At 35.3% G+C, this 21228-nt stretch overlaps 1 protein-coding gene across 1 annotated transcript in view; it reads left to right on the plus strand.

The window, feature by feature from the left end:
* UVRAG (UV radiation resistance associated) overlaps positions 1-21228 on the plus strand; it is a 254299-nt gene that overhangs the window by 18938 nt on the left and 214133 nt on the right. Inside the window, exons 2-4 of the mRNA XM_074372672.1 lie at positions 6300-6417; positions 13577-13611; positions 18949-19110. Coding sequence (XP_074228773.1) covers positions 6300-6417; positions 13577-13611; positions 18949-19110 — 315 coding nt within the window. The remainder of the gene's footprint in view (positions 1-6299; positions 6418-13576; positions 13612-18948; positions 19111-21228) is intronic.

Here is a 21228-nt window from a genome sequence, read left to right on the forward strand (position 1 = left end):
GAAAGGGCAAGTTTGGACTTTCTCCCAGTATTGGGGCTGAATAGGGTGGAGATTAAAACAAACAAACAAACCTGGAGTCAAAATGTATAAGAAATGTAGAAAGTTCAGAGATAATTTTGTCTTATCTTGTGGAGACGAATGTTTGTGCTTAGTTAATGACTGAATTAAATTCTGGGACTGATTTGAACTTGGGTGAGAGCAGAGTTAATGTCAGAATGAGGGCTTTGGTTCCAAGGTTGTGTAATTTGCACCAGAGAAAGTTCTCAATTAGGAACCGGAGCTATAAAGTATTTTATGAGAGATTAGAGTTGGTGGTTTGTATGTTTAAATCTGTAACTGACTGTTGGCACCGTTTGCTTTCTATCCGCTAGCACCAAGCGCTGGTTTTAAAGCATTTTTGTGTTCTTTCAAAACTTTTCACAGTGAGTCTTTCAGGTAGGATCAAAAGATTAGAAAAAATAGTTAAGTGATTGAGAGTGCTATAATATATAAGGGGCTTTTGTATTTTTAAAAAAGACTGACCTAATTTACCAAGCTTAAATTCTTGATTTGGTAATTCAGCATTTTTATACAGAGGAAAATTACATAACCATTACAAAAACAATTCTGTGGAATTGTGGAAAACTCATTTTCTCCCAGGTTTTCTTTTGTCGCTCCTCAAAAAGGTATACCAAAGTAGCTGTAATCTGAGTTAAGCTAGGCCTTAATTCTTCCAGGCCATTTAGCCTGGTTCCAGGCTGAGAGTAAATGCCTGACTTGAGAAAGAAATCAGTTGAAAACAGGAATAGGGAAAGGCGTTCAGAACAAGTTTTACTACATTGCTAAACAAATGCTACTTTTAAAACGATCTCATAATTCAGTGATTATGTACACTGGGGGTCAGCAAACTGTGGCCAGTGGTCACTGGTTTTGTAACAATTGATAAAATAAGAAAGGTTTTTACATGGTTAAAGGATTCTAAACAAACAAATAAAAACCCAAAGAATTTGCAGACACTGAATGTACTGATAAGCTTAAAATACTTACTTTCTGATCCTTTTAGAACAAGTTGACCAACCTTTGATCTACATCATTCAGGGTGTACAATAATGTTTATTTATGTGGACATTCAAAATTTCTTGCTCTTATGTTTGTGTTGCATATGAGCACTTTGTTTTTGTAATGGTTATGTAATTTTCCCCTGTATGAATATACCGCAGTTAAGAGTAGTTACTCAGTTTTTGTTTTTAGAGCCAGTATTTGCACACATTTTTGTGAGTTGTGGAATTGCTTGGTCAAATATCACATGCAATTAAAAATTTGGTAATTGTTGCTAAATTGCCCTCCCTCCAAAATGGGTCATTTTATATTTTCCCAGACGTTGTTTTCCTACTAGTGTCAACTCTGGCAGAGACTAAAATAATCTATTTAATCAGATAGGTCTCTTTGTTTTTTATTGCTGAGGAACAAAAAATTTAGTGGCTTTAAACAACATCATCATTTATTTTGCTCATGAATATGCAGTTTGGTTCAGCTTGGTGGGAACCATCTATGTGTCCGTTACTTGATGTCATTTCTGGCCTCTCAAAGGCTTATGTGTCTGGTAATAGCTGGGCTTTCTCAGCTGGGTCTGAGGAGAAAATGTACACAGTCTTTTCCATGTGGCTGCTCGGCATCTTCACAGGAGGGTGACTGGAGTCTAAGGAAGAGCATCCTATAAAGAGGACCAGGTAATTTTATGACTTAGCTTCAGAAGTCACATGGCATCATTTCTGCCATGGTCACAGACCTGCCCTCATTTAAGGCGGAGGGAACATAGACCCCACTTTGTAGTGGGGGAGTGGCAACATCACAGTGAAGGAGAGCATGTGGGGTGGGATGTATTGGTGCTGCCATTCCTTGGGAACTGGGATCTTCCGCAAGGTGAAATGTTTGCTTTGGTGTGCAGATCTTTAATTATGAGTATGATTATACATCTTTTCATATATTTATTGACCATTTCCATTTCTTTTTCTGTGGCTGGCCTTTTTATATCCTTTGCTCCCTTTTTAATTGGACTATAGATTATTAGCTATATTATTGATTTGTAATAGCTCTTGTAGACTAAACAAATTAGACTCAAATTTGTTTGAAGATACCTCACTGTGGTCTTGGGAGTCAAAAGGTGTGTGTGGGTTGGTAGTTTAGTTTGGTGATGGTGAGGATATATGGAGTAATTATATTTAAGAACCACAGTACTCTTGTTTTTTAAGCAAGGGGTATAGGGAAGGGAGGGTGGATGAAACCATTTCCTCCTCCTTCTGTTGGCCATCAGCCTCCCTGAATCACTCACCAGCAGTGATGAGTAACAAGATCAAAGACACCATCTATCTCGTTGGTCATTATTATACCTCAGAAGCCAGAAAATTTTAGAAGCTGGCAAGAAAAATGTAACATTTGGGAGGAATATAGAACCCTAATGGTGTACTTTACCACTGAAAATTGCTTTGGATTTCTTTTTGGGGGTTTTCATTTTGAAGTGTGTTTTGACTTACTATCACCTAGGTTGTAGTTCAAAATTATATCAACAAAAATGGATTGACCCAACAGAAATGATCATTTTCTGAAAATGATACTCAACAAAATGAAACATTTCTTTGTACTTTGCCAGTAAATTAGAATGTTATCCTCATCTGTTAACCTGGTATGGGATGAATTCTTAATAAACAGTACAATTAAGTCTTCTCCTAGTTGTAATCTTTGACAGATTTATAGGGACTGGGCTGGTGTTTGTCATTGTAGTTCTCATTTTAGATATGATTTGATCCAGAGACTTAAATTCTCTCTGCAGGACTTTCTAAAAAATTATATATGTATTTTTGAAGTATAGTTGATTTACAATATTAATTTCAGATGTACAGCATAGTTATTCAGTATTTTTACAGATTATATTCCAATAATAGTTATTACAAGCTAATATCTATAATTACCTGTGATATACAATGTATCCTCCTTGCTTATCTGTATTATACATAGTAATTTGTATTTCATAATCCCATACCTCTATCTTGCTCCACATCTCTTGACTCTGCTCTCTTACTTGCCGGTTTCATTCTTAGGTTTTGCTGTGATAGAAAGATGGCTGCCAGCATCTCTAGCCCCGTGTCCTTCCAAGTTCTAGACTAGTAGGGAAAAAAATGGGACTATCAACAATTTAATACAACTGGGTCTTCCATGGACCCTACTCTGTCAGAGAGATGGAATGTGCTGTTTGGCTTGGCCTGATCTGGGTCACATGAATATCCTTGGAGGTGGAGGTGGAGGTGGAGTTAACTCTGCAGGAAATAAATGGATTGATAGTAGGGGAGGGAGGTTCTGCAAAGGAGTAGCTGAGGTTTGTTGTTCTGTATTTTTTTTAAACCAAATAGATGCTGGGCAGGACAAAACAAAAAATACCAAAACAAAACAAAAATTTTTCTTTAATCTACTGTTATGTTTTAAAGCAGCATTTCTAAGAGCATTAACAAAAAACTCCAACCATTTTAGGTTTTTTTAGAGGCACCAGTTTATAATCATACTAATGAGAAATTCTTTTTTACTTAAGCAAATGTTTCAAATGTACAGTGCATGCCAACTAAGTCTTTTTTTAGAATTTATACTTGAGAGGTTTGTAAAAAAAAAAAGTTAAGGAATTTAAGATCATAATGGTCTTTTGCTCACTGCCAACATTTCAGAGAGCAGAGTTGTGTTCTAGTTAGCATCTATCAATCCTCCAAATCAAAGCTGAATAGGAGGTTTTAATTTTGTTAGTGAATGTTTTAAAATGTTTTATATAGAATGTTTTATAGGTATGGTTTCAAAGATATTAAAGCCATGTTAATTCCAACTTAAAAATTAAAATCTTTTCAGCTTTAGTTTGGGGGATTGGTGTTTCTGGAGCTCAGTGTGGCTGCCAGAAAAAAGATACGGAAAGAGCATTTTATAATCATGAAAGCTTAGAGCACTTGAGAAAGTTTAAGGAGATTGATGGTAAAGAAGCTGCATGGAATGTTAGCTTTAAGAGTAATTTCAAAGTCTGTGTAAATTTTAATTACTTGATATTTTTACTCCTCTGAGATATTTGAGCCAATTTGGATCATAAGACAGATTTGAAGTTAACTCTCTTTAGATGGGCCACTCAAGAGATAATCTGAAGTTTACTTCTGTTTAAACAAGATCTAAAGCAGTGTGTTTATGCTAGATGGTTCCAGCAGGCCAGGAACTGCCACTGGGTTGTACAGTCTGGGACAGTTGAAGGTAGGTGAGTCCTGACGCACTGCTGAGACTTGTCTCCACTTTTAGTTGTTAGGTCCATTCTTAGGTTTGAAGTACTCTGTGTTCTCCTTCTATCTGGTGGGTGGGTGTCAGAATCCACTAAGGGTCCAGGTCTCTCAGGTTCATTGCAAGGCCTAGGTCATACTAAGACCTTCTTGACTGGGTCAGTTCACTGGAGATTTATTAGTCCAATCAAAAACATCTGTTGTGTGCCTGCTGTTGCTAGGTATTCATCTAGATGCTGGAGATACAACAGTAAATAAAGTCTCTTTCCTTATGGAACTTATATTCTAGTTGGGGAAGATAGGTAAATACCTGGAACTCTCCATAATTTCATGTTAGGTATAATTACACGTTGTTTTGGTCAAGTATCGATTTTCTGGGGAACTGAGAACCAGAGAGGATCCTGTAGGTCACCTTGATTTCTTTAACATTTCCTTGGATCATAGGGTAATAATTTGGGCAAAGGTGGGTGATACCATAAGGAGTGATATTATGGTACAGAAGTCAAAACCACGTAAACAAGTGTTAGGAAAGTCTTGCTTTTATCTCTGTTCCCTCCAACCTGTTCTCACACCCATAGATAATAATTTTTCTGAGTTTCTGGTTTAACCTTCTGGTGTTTCTTTTTAACTGCATGATATCTTGGGGGAACGGGAGGAAGAAAGGAGATGGGAGACTGAAGGAAGGAGGTGAATGGGTGGGAATGGAAGAGAGGAGTTCTATTTAAGTAATGCTTGTGAAATGTTGTTCTACTGGCACTTTTTGTCCCACTTTCCCTCCTGCTAACTCTGAAAAAGGCAGTACATAAGTTTTTGAAAAATAAACTTTTTATTTTGGAGTAATTTTAGATTTACAAAGAAAAGTTGCAAAGATAATACAGAGAATTCCCTTCATGCAGTTTCCTCTAAGATTAACATCTTACATTACCATTTTCATTTGTCAAAACTAAAAAACAACGTTGGCTTATTATTATTAAACTTCATTTTATTACAGTTTGGTATTTAAAAAAAAAGCAATGAGCAGCTTTATGATAAAATTGGAATGAATATTTTAAAGAAGAAGCCAAGACAAAGGGCACAAGAGGGCTCCCGTGCACACTTACTGCCCTTCATCTAGATTATATCCGTAATTTACCCAGAGTTGATTTCCTTTATCTGTTCTAGCTTCTGGAGCACCTTGTATTTTAATTAAGCATGGTGTAGTGAAAATACTTATCCTAGTGCTTTTGCAATAAATAAAATAAGGGAAAAGGCAAAAAATCAGTGCTCTAAATATAGTTGGTTAATTTGTGGAGGAGTTTTTGTTTTTTTTTTGTAAACCTTCTTATAAAATGCCTGATATGGCCAGTTCTGTTTTATACACATCAGTGGAGGGAAGCATAGAGATAATGATACATTGGAAATCCACCCAGGTGAGTGTTTGTAGACTCCACTGCTGATTTAGCATCCTAGAGCTTGGAGTCTGAAGGTGCCTTGAGGTGCTTGTGTTAACTTCCTATATAATATAAAGATCTCTCCAGCAATATTCGTGCATCCATTACAGATTCAGTTTCTATCCAAGCCCTGCATACTGCTTTGTAAGGCAGTCAGTTCCATTATCATTGTATTTGTCATAAAATTATTCTCTTGAGTTGAAGGATAGATCATTGTTCTGTCCACTGTAGTGACAGAGGAGTATAAAGACCTAATTGTGTCTATTAGGTATATACAGATACAAGAGATACAGGTATATATCTGTGTATCTGTATAGATGTCTATATCTGTATCTACATTTGCTTGCTTTTCAAGAATATTTAATATCTTTTTATTTCATGCTGTCAACAACCTTGTAAATGAGATAGGGCAGGAATAATTCCTGTTTGACAGAAGAGATGCTGAAGTATAAAGTGCCTGGGTTAAGGTTGCTGGCTTAATAAATAAATGACTGGGACAAACTTACTGTATTTCATTTTTGAATTGTAACTTTCAGAAAGTTTTATAGGAGGAAAAAACTGAATGCTCCTCTTTTTTTGTTATATTTTTCAGCGGCGTCTTAGACATCTCCGAAATATTGCTGCCCGGAACATTGTTAATAGAAATGGCCACCAACTCCTTGATACCTACTTCACGCTTCACTTGTGTAACACTGAAAAGATATATAAAGGTAAGAGAATCTGGACTTGCCACCCACAGGTCGTTACATCTCGTTGTTCTTCTTTTGTAACATAAGTGATTCTCAGTGCCTCTTGCTGTTTTTACTTACTAGAAAGCTAAATTGTCATGCTATCTGAAAATATTTCATGAGCAGTTGTTATATGTTGAAGAAACATGGCTTTTAGGTAGTTCTTTCAGATAACTGAGCCTTACATTGATTAATTTATCATTCCTATGGAATGTTAACAATATTTTTATTCCAGTAGCTATCAGTTAAAATAGATTCAAGTATCCAGTACTAATTTGCTTTTCTTTAAAATGTAATTGATTCTTTTAATATTATGGTAAAATTGAGACCTAGTTCATATCTTTTTATATCTGTATGTGTATATGAGGTCATTTTTAGAAGAATGGCATGGTTTCTTTGAATTCAGTTCTACATGTTGAAATGTGGATTTTTCCGTAAATAATTCTGAGAGAAGGTCAGATATTTGATTCAAAATCGCAAGTATCTTTGAATACATACTGGACGAAAGGCACTTTGATATAATCAATTGACCTATGTTGGACAGTCTAAGAGAGGAAGCATGGTATAATGACAGTAATGTGTGATTTTTGGACAAGGATCATGGCTTTTTGAACCTCACTTTTCCCATTTGTCAAGTGGAGATAATGAGATCTTAAGAAATTAAGCAAGGGAGATTCTTCTGAGAATCAGCTGAGATGAGGTGATAACACTTGGTAAGATGTGATTAAAGTTCTATTTATATTAACCAAAGGAGGCATTATTTTAAAAAGAGGTACTAAGGACTTATTTGAATTTTATCCTGTGGCAAAGATGAAAAATTCAAATGACGTTTTATCTTTTTAATTACTTTTAAAAACTGTTATTAAAGCAGTAGTTGTTTAACAACTTTTTTTCTTTTTTAAACTTCAGTACCAGTATGTGTTAATTGAAAAATTCAGTCAGGAATTACATAGAGTAGAAACCACCCCCACCAATGCAAATAGCATTAAAATAGTTTTAAGGGTGAAAAAAGGACTGAATTCCACCATTTTAACATAATTTTATTTCATTCTTACTGTTCATTCTAACTATTGCATATTTTAAAAACAATTGTATTAATCTGAATGATTAATGCTAGCTACTATAACAAATACCATAAATCTTAGTGACTTAACATAATAAATTTCTTGAACATTAAGTTTGGTGTAGGTGTTCTTTATCAGATACTGTCTTGTCAGCTACTCTAAGTGATGACTCAGGTATCCAGATTCCTGTTATGGAGTGCTCCTTCTGGCAGGGTAAGAGAGAGGCATTATTTGAGGGAGACTTTCTTTTAATGGAAATAGTCCACATCAATTTCATCAGATTCCATTAGCCATGTATCAGTTGCATTGGGTTGTCATTTTTAGATGAAAAGGGAACTGAGAAATGTCTTCCTGTGTCAAGAAGGGAAATGGAACAGTTTGGTTGCTATTTGTCCCAAGAGTATAAGCATTTTTGTACATCTTACTACGTTTTGTCTGCTGCTCACTAATTGGTTTTATTACATATATTATAGCAATATATGACGATGCCAGAGTACTTTATATTTTTGATAGATTTCTATGTCATCAGTCCTTGATTATCTTCATTAGAACTTCTGTGTTCTTGCTCCAGTGTTGTCTCTGACAATAGTAACTAACATTGAACTTGGTACGTAATTGGTAAATGGTAGCAATTATTATTAGAATTGTAATGTTAACAATCATAATAGTATCTTATAAATAAAGAGAATAGTCGTGGGACTGGTTGATGATCATGATGCAAAAACTTGTCTGAGAGATGATGAAAGCAGTGATTTTTTTTTTCTTTTGGTCTTCTTTTAGCTCAGTTTGTATCTTGAGCTTAGAAATTATTATAGACTTCTTGTTTGCTTCTTGATGTTATCTCAATAAGATGATCACTAACACAATTAAGGAATAGCTGGTTTCAGACCACAGGAAGTCCAGTGTCTGCTACTGGTATTGAGTCTGTCACTAACTGCCAAGCCCTTTGCTACAGCAGTTAGTCCCTCTTGTGTGCTTTTAGTTAATTTATCTTTTAAATTAGAGGGTTGATGATTTCTGAGACTTTCTCCTGCTCCAAAATGTCATGGTTGAATGCAGTCTACTCAGGTCTTCTTATTGGACCCACAGGTTTCCTTAGTGCACCTAGTTAATACCACCTTATCCTATGGGCCCATTATGACAAACATGAATGTTCGTTGCATGATCATTAATTATGTGGCCCTTGGTGTAGGATGACCATGATAGAAGGCCAGTTGGCTCTTCTCAAAACTACCTGTACTACCTGTCTAGTGGCACCAATTCTTAGTTTCAAAAGAAAGTTTTTTTTATTGGAAGAATATCTGAAATGCTGATTTCTAAGATATTCTTTTATTTTAGCTGAAATCACAGCAGATCATAGAAAGTATGTGTGAGATTTTTTGATTTTTGACATTTTTTAGTTCTCTTAGGAGAGTCTGTTTTTCAGGTATTTCAAATCAAACACCATTTATTACATTCCCAGGGAACAAAGCCTTGTGTTAATGAATGAGGAGCGAGGTTCCAATCCTGGTTCCCACTTAAACTTGGAATTTTTATAAAATCAAGTTTGTTCTTCAGCCATAGTTATTTTCCCACTCGTGCCTGTCCTTTCCTGGGATGCCAACCAGCTGTTTTGAACCCATCAGAAGATGAACTCTGTATAATCCAATTTGATGATCTCATGCAAGTCTTGAAGTTTGAAATACCACTTGTCACTCTAATAACTTGAAAATACATAGCTTGGACGTCCCCCCTGACCTCATACCCTGTATTCAGTTGCCTGCTCTCCATCTCCATTTTGAGTCTAGTAGGTAACTTAAACTTGGTATATTCCACACTGAATTTCTGATATTCCAGCTCTAAACCACCTCCTGTATTCTTCCTTCTGTCAGAAAATGGCAACTCCATCCTTCCATTTTCTCATCCAAAAACCTTAGAATCATCTTGGGTTGTCCTCTTATATATTCCACATCCAGTCTTCCAGCAAATACTTTTGGTTCTTACTGTCAGAGTATATCCATAATCTGCTCACTCTTACTACCTCCAAACCACTATCATATCTTACTAGAGCTATTGAAGTCGACTTCTAACAGATCTGCCTGCCCATGCACCCTCTTCAGTGTGTTCTCTCTGAGATCCTATTAAAATGACAGTGAGGTCATGTTATTTCTCTCCTCAAAACCCTCCAGCAGCTCCCCTTTTCATTCAGAGTAAAAGCTGCAGTTCTTGGTTTCCTTGGCCTTCTGTGACCTGGCTCTGACCTCTCCGAGCTCATCTCCTCCTACTCTGGTTCACTCTGTCCCAGCCCCACTGACCTTCATGCTGTTCCTCGAATACATCATGTTTACTTTAGTTTGAAGGCCTCTGCACTGGCTGTTCTTTGGCCTGGGTGCTCCTTCCTCCTGATAGCCACAAGACTAATTCCTCTGCCTGCTTTATTTTTCTCCACAGTACCTCAGATCATCTTATGTACTATATGTTTAATTATTTGGTTAATGCAGGTCTCTCTCCACTAGAGTGTAAGCTCTATATGGGCAGAGATTTTTAGATCATCATTGTTCACTGCATTATCCCCAGTAGTTGGAACAATGCTTGGCACAAAGTAATATTTTTCTTTTCATTTAATTTTTTGAATAATGAATGCAGTCCTTGGTTCAACATATATAAATATATTAAAGTATATATTAAAGTCTTCCTTCTACCTGTCCCATCTCCCTAGTTTTCCACCCTGCCCTTGTCGTTCCTAAGATTCTTTTTGCAAAAGCAAGTAAAAATAGTACCAAATTGTATGTATATTTCTGTGCCTTGCCTTTTTCACTTAATATATCTTAGATGTTTTTCCATACTGGTTTATAGAGAGCTTCTCTATTTTTCTTTTCTTTTTTTGTTTTCTGTTTAGTTTTGCATTGAACAGATGTACCATGATTTATTTAACTGGCTTCTATTGGGCATTTAGCTGTATACACAGTACTGCAGTGAATAATTTTGTTGCTGTACATTATTCTGTGTGAATGCCTGTATAGCTATAGAGTAAGTCCCAAGGAGTGAGAGCACAGAGAGTGTGTCATTGCAGTTTTGGTAGACGCTGCAAAATTGTCCTTGTTGATGTTCCCAATTGCTGTGTACAGGGGCCCTTTTTTCCCACAGCCTCACCAATAGACTGCAATCTAACTTTTGAAATTTTGCCAATCTGATAGGGGAAAGTTAGTCTTATAGTGTAGTTTAAGTTTGTGTTTCTTCTATTATGAGTGGGGTTGAGGTACTAAAAAAATTGTTGAATAAATGGAATGCTGTATAACAGCCAAACCATGTCATTGAATCATGCTCTGCAATCTCTGATTGCTTTGTTTCTTCAGGTCTCAGAATGCATAGAGAAACATTTGTATCTAATAGTCCCTTTCGTGGAGAACCAGTCTTGGACCATACCTTTTTGAAAATTTACTTGTCAGATAGTTTTGCTCAAATTGAATTAATACAAATTAATATAATTCTATTAATAAAAATTAATTCTATTAATTAATATTGTTAATAAAAATTAATAGGATTGTATCAATAAAAATATAACTTATAAAGTATTTTTAATTCGCTATTTCATTTGAGCCTCAAAATGACCCTTTTATTTTCAGGTGTCATTTTCTTTTGAAAGGTGAAGAAACTATGGCCCCTAAAAATTAATTGGCTTATCTAGGGCGAGCTTATACATGGTGCACTGGAGACTGGGGCTGTTTTTTTAAATTCTAAATTCTTCTAAATTCACTATTCTGTTTTGCACCATGCTGCTGATTTCATTTGTAATATTTTAAATGTAACAGAATGATAGACAGTGTAGGCCCACATTTAACACTCTAGAAATTACCTCAGACTTGGTGATTCCTTTCTAAATTGTATGGCTCCTTTGTGGACTCTTCATTTGAATTAGCAGGTACATTTTGAGGGCCTAATAGAGAAGACAGATTTAGTTTCATTTATACATACAGTTAGTCAGCAGAGTTTTGGAAGAAATAATGATGCTATTCATCTTTTTAGAGCTGGAGATACTTATTTTGGGGACTTTAATTTAGACAGTTTGCAGATTAAATTGGGGAATTCTTTCTCTGAAAAGAAAAAAAAAAGGATTATCTTTATGTTTCTTTTTTCACTGATTTTCGAAGTATTACATACTTGCATCAAATTCAGACAGTATGAAAGTGTATTAAGTGAAAGTACCTTGCAATAAAAAAAGACACTTTTTTTTTAGCACTGAATCTTTTTTCCCCTAAAAACATATTTGGTACGTATAAATCAGAATATATGCATATGCGTTAAAAAAACATATATATATTATGTATACACATACATACATATGTATATTTAGGTAGTCAATTTATGGTTGAAATTGGTTAAAATTCATTTGGGGAAAAATGAAAAGAATAATACTTAGGGTTGCCTAGTATTAAATAGGTTATAAATTGGTACAGTATTTTTAGAGGACAATTTGGCAATATCGAGCAAATTCATTTTTCCTTTTATCTTGCAATTTTATTTCTAAAATTATAGATTCAGGTGTCTTAGGATATATATCTTTCAAAGGCTGTTTATAACATTACTCGAAATATCCAAAATTAGCATAATGTTTGTCAGTAGAAGATTCCTTTTAAAACAATTAGAATTATCTGTTTTCTTACTTAAAAGATGATTCAAAAGAGAAAACTTAAAAAACTGCCAAGCAAAAAATAAAAGTAAGCAACCTACTCCTCTCCTATCACCTAAGATAAACATTGTTAACATAATTGTAAAGATTTGGATCCTGTCGTAAATTCTCTATTGGAACTTTTTTTTTCACTTAATTCATTGTGGCTGTCTCTCCACAAAATAGAATAATTATGCTATTTATAATTTTTTTTAAAGGAAGACAAGGATAGGGTAATGTTGATGGTATGTTCGTCAGGAAACATTCTAACCAAAAGAGCTTGTCCATAAGAATTTTATATCCAGGTCCACTTTTCCTTTACTGCTTGACAATTCCCAAGCTTAGTCCTGCGGACTACTTTGACAAGTTCCACACTCCTTGAGTTTCATCTATACTATTACATACTTAATATATTTTTAAAAGTTCATTATTTTAAACTCCTGTCTAAGCATAATCTGTGAAGTTGTTGATACAGTAAAAAATTTATTGCATGCCACCCTGTGCCAGGAATAGCTTAACATGCTGAGAAAACAGCACAGCTGTACAGAACAAATGGCTACTGCTCTTATGAAACGTACAGTTAGGGGTTGAGTCTGTGAGACATACATTTCAATATATTAGAAAAAAATAAAGTTTGTTTTTGTATCACCTAAATCATCTCCTATACCAGTTGGATATGCATCACCCTTGGGAAATATTACCCTGTAGCAACATAAGGATACAAGGGTTCTTCTAGGCTCTGCATTGACAGAGCATCACAGAAGCGGCTTTGGTAGAGGGAATATTCAGGGGTTGTTGGGACAACAACCTGACACAGTCTCTCTTTTGATTGTATCTTCAGGTTTCATAACATTTACAACATATGTGAAAGTTTGTAGAATCATGACATTTTTAGTGCTTACAGAGGACCTTCGATTACTAGCCTAATTCTCTTAAGTTGTCTAATGAAGAAATGAGCCCAAGGGAATGAGAGTCAGGATGTTAATGACAGATGAAACTAGTGCCTAGGTTACCTGGTGGCTAGATGAGTATTCTTTCCACAGTACTACAGTGGATAATCATTGGAGACAATGGAGAAAAACAGTGTATAGAATCTGTTGTAGAGAATTGCAGTAGGTAAGGGAGAAGAAAGTCTTGAGTTTTTAAGGGCTCATATTAGAATCTGGGGTAAAAGGAGCCAGTAAGGCGAAAATCACTGAATTAAATATTAAAGGTTTTGACCTTTCTTTACTAATGTTTTTCCCTTTCAAACACTTATTTAATCACTATTTCTATTTTAATTTACTTTTTGCAGATAAAGATATGGAGAGAATAGATCCCTTGAAAATGTTTTAAGTGTTTTTTTTACTGTAACAGATGTTAAAGAAGGTATAGGATTAAGAGTTAGCTTATTTTCTTATCACTTATTGTTCTTTTTCTTCTTTTCCAGAATTTTATAGAAGTGAAGTGATTAAGAATTCCTTGGTAAGTTTGCTCTCTGACAGGTACATATGACTAAGCCTATAACGCCTGTGTCAGAAAATGCTAAGACATAAAATCAATCGAAGTTCAATTCTGGTATTATGGCACATCTACTGTTAAATCTTATGCTCAATTATTGCTTAAATCTTCATTGATTTGTCCATTGCTGTATCCCTAGTGCCTAGAGCATGCCTGGCACAAAATAGGTGCTTGATAAATACTTGCTGAATAAAATGGTATTTTTTTCTGTTGAAAACTTGTTTTTTCAACTCAAATTCTGTAATTCTGTCACTTCTATTTTCTCCAGAGATTTTTGACTATTTCACTTACCGAATATAATAATAAATGATATCTTTGTTAGATATAGTTCTCAAGAATTTTATGTCTAGGGCCATGTACAGAATCCTTCCACTTGTTTTTTGGCAGTAGCATCACTCAGAAATTTGGAAACGTCCTACTTTTGATAATGTATATACTAGATATTTACATAGATGTCTCACTTTATTCAACCTTGTTGATAAAAAGAAGAGCTTTATGGAAATGATAATATCCTTTTAACAGTCCAAGACCATTGGACTGGATTTGGCCCCTGTCCAGTTTTTCAACTTTATCTCCTAACACTTTTCCTACCTCATTCCAGGCTTACCTCATTTTTTTCAGTGCTTCAAACATGCCAAACTTGTCTTGTTATTTGTGCCTACAACACTTGTTTCCCCACGTCTTCGTTTGACTGAAGAATCCTTTGAGGTCTGAGCTATGTCACTTCAGCCAGGCCTTCTATTATTGTTCCATCTAAATAGTTCCCTTTCCACTCTTTTTCACATCACCTTGTTTTATTTTCTTTAGAGCATTTACCACTCCTGGAAAACTCTTGTCCCTTGATTTATTATCTGTTTCCTGCCTACCAAAACACAAGTTTCATGAGAGCAGGAACCTTGCCAGTCTTGTTCACCTCTGAAACCCTAAAGTCTAGAACACTGTAGATGCTCGGTGAATATTTGTTAGTTGAGTAAGTGGATATCAGTGATGTGTTTTATTTACAGAATCCTATTGCATGTTATCTCATTTTGATCCTTAGAACAACTTGTAAGGGAGATGGGGTAGATCTTGAGAAGCTGACATTTGGACTCAGTGACTTTCACAGAGTCATACTACAGGACCAGAACCCAAGTCCTGACCTTTGTCTTCAAGTCTCTAATACTCTTTCCTCTTCATCAAACTGTCTTCTAAATGTCTCTGAAATACCATAATAGATTTGGATCCTAGACCAGACAGGTTCCTGGAGCCCATCTTTGCGGAGCGCTGGTTACCATTAAAGGTCTTGTTCCACATACATTAAATGATATATAATATGACTAGCACCATGTCTGACATATAGTAGCTACTGAATATAGTTTCTCCTCCTATCCTGGCTCACCTGGAAACAGAAGTGGTCTACAGTCAGTTGAGAGCTGGGAGGAATGGTTTAGGGAGCAGATAGAGCAGAATGTCTTCTTGATTTATTCCACCCTCTCTTCCATAGTCAAAACTCAATTTCTTAAATTTAATACACCCATTTAACCAATGTCCAGATCAAGAAATAGAATATTTTCAGTGCCCCAGAAGTCCCCTCTTACCCTTTTCAGTTACTGTTACTCTCCTGACATTTAACATCATAAATTAATTTTACCTGTTTGTGAGCTTTATATAAATGAAAGAATACAGTATGCATTCTTTTGTGTCTGACTTCCATGTCTCAACTTCGTGTTTTAAGAGTCATGCATGTTGTGGGCTGTATTTGTAGTTTGCTCTATAGTGTGTCATTGTGCAAGTATACCAGAATTTATCCATTCTTCTGTTGATGGGAGTTTGGTTGACAGGATATTTTAAATGACGGACTAAGCACATGTAGTGCCGATAGTGTGCCTAACTTACGAGAACTGATAATAAGAACAGCTGTTTTTAAGGATGTGGATGTAGAGACAGTGACACCTGATGACTGCCACCTGGTGGTCAAAGAGTTTAGGACCTTATTGATTTTATTAACATTTATTTCTGAAGTCAGAATCCATCTTAAAATTGAAGAAAAATGCTTGTCAGAATTGATGATAAATTGGAATATGTTGCATGGCAGTAAATATAATAGAGTAAAATAAAGCAGAATAAGGGAGTATCTGGCAGGGGTGATTGCTGTTTTCCTATGGTAGTCAGAGAGCAGACACTTGAAGTGAGGGGACAAGCTATGTCTCTTAAGTGGGCAAAGACTGTTCCAGGCCAAGAAGTAGGAAAGTACAAAGGTAGGCGTGTACTTGAAGTTTTCAAGGAATGGCTAAGAAGTTAATATGGCTCAGCTGGGGTGAGTGGTTTGAGATTTTGCTAGGCAAGCATGACAGAGACACGGGGTAAGAGAGCTGAAGATCAGGGCAGAGGAGGAAATGACCTGGAGAGATAGCGGATGATAGTCAAGGGGTGGATAGCATGAGGATGAGATTCTGGCGGGTAACATAAAGTTAGGAGCATCTGGTAGATGAGTTATTCACGCTGAAGAGAAATGACACCAGACAGAAACTTGAATCTATACAAAGGAATAAAAAGTACTTGGTAAATAGTAAATATTGAGTAAACACAAAAGATTATTTTTTCTTATCTTATTTTCTTTATATCATATATGACTGTTTAAAGCAAAAACTATAACTGCATAGAGGGTTTTATAATACATGTAGAGACCACACATGTGAAAGAAATGGCACAAATGACAGAAGGTGGGCAACTGGAACTATACTGTTACAAGGTTCGTCTGTTTGACATGAAGTAATTAAGGGTACATATAGTAATCCCTAGAGCAGTGATTAAAAAATTAATGCATTTCACTGTATATAACTTTTACTTTTAAAAAACCTGTAAATAAGTATTGAACGCTAATGTGCAGGTTGGCTTTTTACAGTGGTAAGGATTACCAATTCTAAGGCTACTTTCTGTGTATTTTAAACTAAAAATGCATTAATTTTAACTATACAGTTTGCTGAATTTTGATAAGTGCACACACATCTGTCAAGATATATACATTTCCCGTCATTCCAGACATTTCCCTTGTGCCGAATCTTTCCCCCTACAAGAGGAAATCATTTTCACCCTAGATTAGTTTTGCCTCTTTTAGAACTTCATATAAATGGAATCATCATACAGTATGCATTTTTTAATATTCTATTTCAGATTCTTGGCTTGCCTTTTCAGCTGTACTTCTTTGCATTAATTTTTAAATCATTGCTCTAGGGATTTCTGTATGTACCTTTAATTACTTCATGTAAAACAGACGAACCTTGTAACTGTGTAGTTCCAGTTACCCACCTTCTGTCATTTGTGCCATTTCTTTCACATGTGTGGTCTCTACATGTATTATAAAACCCTCTATGCAGTTATAGTTTTTGCTTTAAACAGTCATATATGATATAAAGAAAATAAGATAAGAAAAAAAAGTCTTTTATATTTACTCAATATTTACCATTTACCAAGTACTTTTTATTCCTTTGTATAGATCCAAGTTTCTGTCTGGTGTCATTTCTCTTCAGCCTGAATAATGGCTTTTAACACTTCTTGTGGTACAGGTCTGCACAGTTATTCCTAGACCTTAATGTTCATCTTCATATTTAAATGAAACTACCCTTATTTTGCAGGGTTGCTAAAACAACTTTGGGAGGATAGAGACTGGGGGTTATTTAAGAATGGAGTTCTATTGATTTTAGGTTGAAATTCTTGTGTGGCTTGGAATCAGTATAAAACTGATTGCACAAATGTGTTTACTATGTTATCATTATGCTGTTTATTGATCATCTTTCATTGTCCTCAAACATCCGTATCGGTTAATCAGACATTCATTCACTCATTCAGCAAATATTTATTGAGCATATACCAGATACTTCTCAAGCTTTTGAGGATCTTGCGGCAAACAAATCAGGCACTGTTCCTGTCTATCAGAGCTTTTATTTTAGTGGAAGGAAATCAGGCAAGAAAAACAATCAACATACAAGTGAAAAAAGATACATCAGACTTAAGTGTCATGAAACTGGAAGTCATGTCCCCTCTCCTGAAACTTCACAGCCAAACCCACAAAATACGTACATCAATATATCCCCTAAAAGAAAAACACTGCCTTAGTTCCCTTCCTACTTTGATCATGTAAAAGAATGCTGTAAAGCTAAAAACAGTTACCCTTATATGAGGCCCTTCTGATTTATTGATTTATATAATATGAAAATTGATAATTTATTGAGATTGATTGTAATTTTATATATTATTTATATTATAGTTTATTGAGATTGATTATGGTTACATTCAGCAATGAAAATACATTTAATGTGAGGGAAATAAATGAAAGTAAGAAATTGATGCATTATAGTTCATATCTATTGAAATTATTAAAGCCCCTTAACATTTTTACTTTTCAGAGAATGTTTCAACTATTTGGATAATACTCTTAATGAAAAATAAAGTTCTTTCTGAGCCTAAAGTTGACCTTTTTTTTTGGTTTGTTTCTTTTTTTTTAATTAATGGAGGCACTGGGGATTGAACTCAGGACCTCGTGCGTGCTGAGCATGTGTTCTACCACTGAGCTATACCCTCCCCCCAAAAACCTTTCAATCTTAACCTTAAAACCTTTCAATGGCCCCACCTCTTATCCGTAGTAAAGTACTCCTTGGCACGGAATCCTTTGTTTCTCTCTCCAGCTTTGTGTGCTGGCACTCTTGTGTTGTGTACTCCAGCAGTTGTCTTAGTTCCCTGACTATACCTTGCTGTTCCATGCCCTTGAGCCCTTGTTTATGTTCCTTTTGCCTGGAATTTCTTATTTTAACCTCGTGAAATCCTTTTTGTCCTTTAAAAGTAAAGTGTCATAGCCTGTGTAATGTCTCCCCCTGTTCCTTCAGAATTTATTATTCCCTCCTGTGCTACTGTGTAACCTTTTGAATAATTCTGTTACTGGACTTCTCAGGAAGCAATGTAATTATTTAAATAGAGGTTTGAATCCAACAATAAATTGGAGGTACTTTGAGGGCATTGTTTATATTTTGCTTCTAAATAATTGTGCATTATGTGTTGAATAAATAAATGAATTACCAAATGAAGCCATGTTATTGAGAGATTAGAATATATGCTCCTTCTAATGACTCTAATAAATAGAGAAATTAAAAAGTACCAATATCTTTCTCTTCATGTTAAGTGGAATGTCTTGGTTCACCGAAGTTTCCAATTTAATATATTTGTGAGTTCTTTCGGTTTTTTAAAACAAAATGATTTACAACCTAACTGAAATAATTGTAAAGAAGTTACAGTTTTCCTAAGGCATGTTTTCATTTTCATCAACAGAATCCAACGTGGCGGAGTCTTGACTTTGGAATAATGCCAGACCGTCTCGATACATCTGTGTCTTGTTTCGTAGTGAAGATATGGGGTGGAAAGGAGGACATCTATCAGCTGTTGATTGAATGGAAAGTCTGTTTGGATGGGTTAAAATATTTGGGTCAGCAGGTAATTTTTAGACTGCAGTTTCAAATAGTTGTCATCTCTAATATAAACTGTCCAACCTTTTTTGTTGATTCTTCTGATTCTACATTCCCTATTATAAATGATACACCTTTTATGATTATTAACTTAATTATAGAAGTTTGAGTTGTTGCCAAGTTTAAAAAATAACTGAAGAAATTTATGAAGTACCCCCTTAAGCTCCTAATTTAAGAGGATTTTTTGGGGGAAGGGGGTGAGAAAGAATATGCGTCTGTCTTATTGGATGTTCCCCACTAGGGTCTGCAAATTAAGTTATAATAAATTTTTTAAAAAATATTTATTTATACAATGTAAATAAACACTTCTCTTATGAGAAGTAGAGTTGAGTTATTCCAAGAATAAGAAGAGCTACTGTTTATTGAGCACAGGGATGACAAATGCTGGCTTGTATACTGCTGCTCACACACCATGGCTGATGTAGCTAACTGATCATAGCACTCTTCTGGCTGAGCTCAGAACTAGCTCCACGGTCCTTTCTCACACAGAGTAGCAAGATGCAACTAGCAGTATGTCAGAACTGCATATGAAATGAAACCTATTTTTCATCCCCAGTCATAGGTAATTACCATTTAATGTTTATAGCAACCTTGTGAAGGCTGCTGTTATTACCCATATTTTCCTGATGGGAAAATTTGAGCCTCTGAGAATTTAGGAAACTGAACAAGATCTCACTGCTAGGGGGAGCTAGGATTTAAATCAGGACTGGCTGACTTAAGAAGTCATTCTCTTTGTGCTCTACCTCACTGGTATATACATGTAGTCTTTGGTAACCACCCATCCCACCTTGGAGTAAATACCATTTCTATTTTGTGATACCTGTGGGATACTGGTTAAGGTCACCCTAAAATGTTAGTCATAGCTACAGACATTAATATTTATTCAATATATACTTTCTGGTGTATTTCTCTTAAACAATTTTTCATATTTTTTTCAGATTAAAATAAAACACCAAAACTCTGCCCTTATTTTGCTTACCATACTTTATTTTATGGTCTATTATAGTGACCAGAACAATGTATGCAATAAATATTTTCCTTAACTAAATCCTAACCTGCTACAAATTCTTAATCTTTTAAAATTTTATATTTGTTCCCTGTGTTTTAGGACTGGTTTAACAAACACTTATATGAAATAATGACTTTTGGCTTAGGGTCTTTCTCCTCTCCTTTAGTACCAGATGCTTGTTGCCTTTAGCCTGGTCATGGAGAGCTCTTCACTGAGTCACATACCTTTCCATCTTCCTACATGCTGCAGTTGGCTCTCTGTGGATAGACGATGATATTAATTACTTTGTTTATTTTTCTTCTTAAATCATCTGCGTTTCGTGGGGGATGGTGCTTCTTAACATTAGAATTTCAGGGCTATAGGCTTGTAGGGGAGTCTTTTTTTTTTTTTTTTTGGCCAGAGAAGATAGCCTTCATCATGCTTTTCAATTCACACATTCCTTAGGTGGTTGTCTTCTTGAAATACCCAGCTATGCTTTTGTCTAACTTGCCCTAATTTCAGACTGTTAGCATTCTGGTGTCTCCTTATGAGATTGGTTATGCCCATATAACAGAAAACAAAAGAAAGAGAAAACATTTAAAAAAATTAGAAACTAAATATCATTGTGGAAAGTTGAAAATCCCCTATGAAATAGGTGTAACAAGTAACGTACTACTAGAAAATCCGATATAATAAAATTACAAAATTTTAGAGGAAAGTAAGACTAAGATGTGTCAGGATAATAGCCAGAATCACTTAGGCTCATTGATTGGTCTTCTGCTTTCTACCAGCATTGTTCTAAGTGTCGAGGATCCAGAGATGAGTAAGACAAGAGTCTTAGACCCAGTAAACTGATAATTGATGAATACCTGCCTAGAGAGCGATGGGATTACATGAAGGAGGTATTTAGACAAGCCTGGATAGAGTCAGGAGGGCTGACTTTTGAATGAACTTTTTTTTTTACAAGTTAGGTTTGTTGAGGTATAATTTATATACAGTAAAATTCACCCTTTTAATGTATACAGTTCATTGAGTTTGACAAATGTGTGAATTAAGTGACCATCACCACAATGAATAATACTTATTCAGTAATGGGTA

The sequence above is a fragment of the Camelus bactrianus genome, chromosome 10, assembly GCF_048773025.1.
Source record: "Camelus bactrianus isolate YW-2024 breed Bactrian camel chromosome 10, ASM4877302v1, whole genome shotgun sequence".
NCBI classification, from domain to species: Eukaryota; Metazoa; Chordata; class Mammalia; order Artiodactyla; family Camelidae; genus Camelus; species Camelus bactrianus.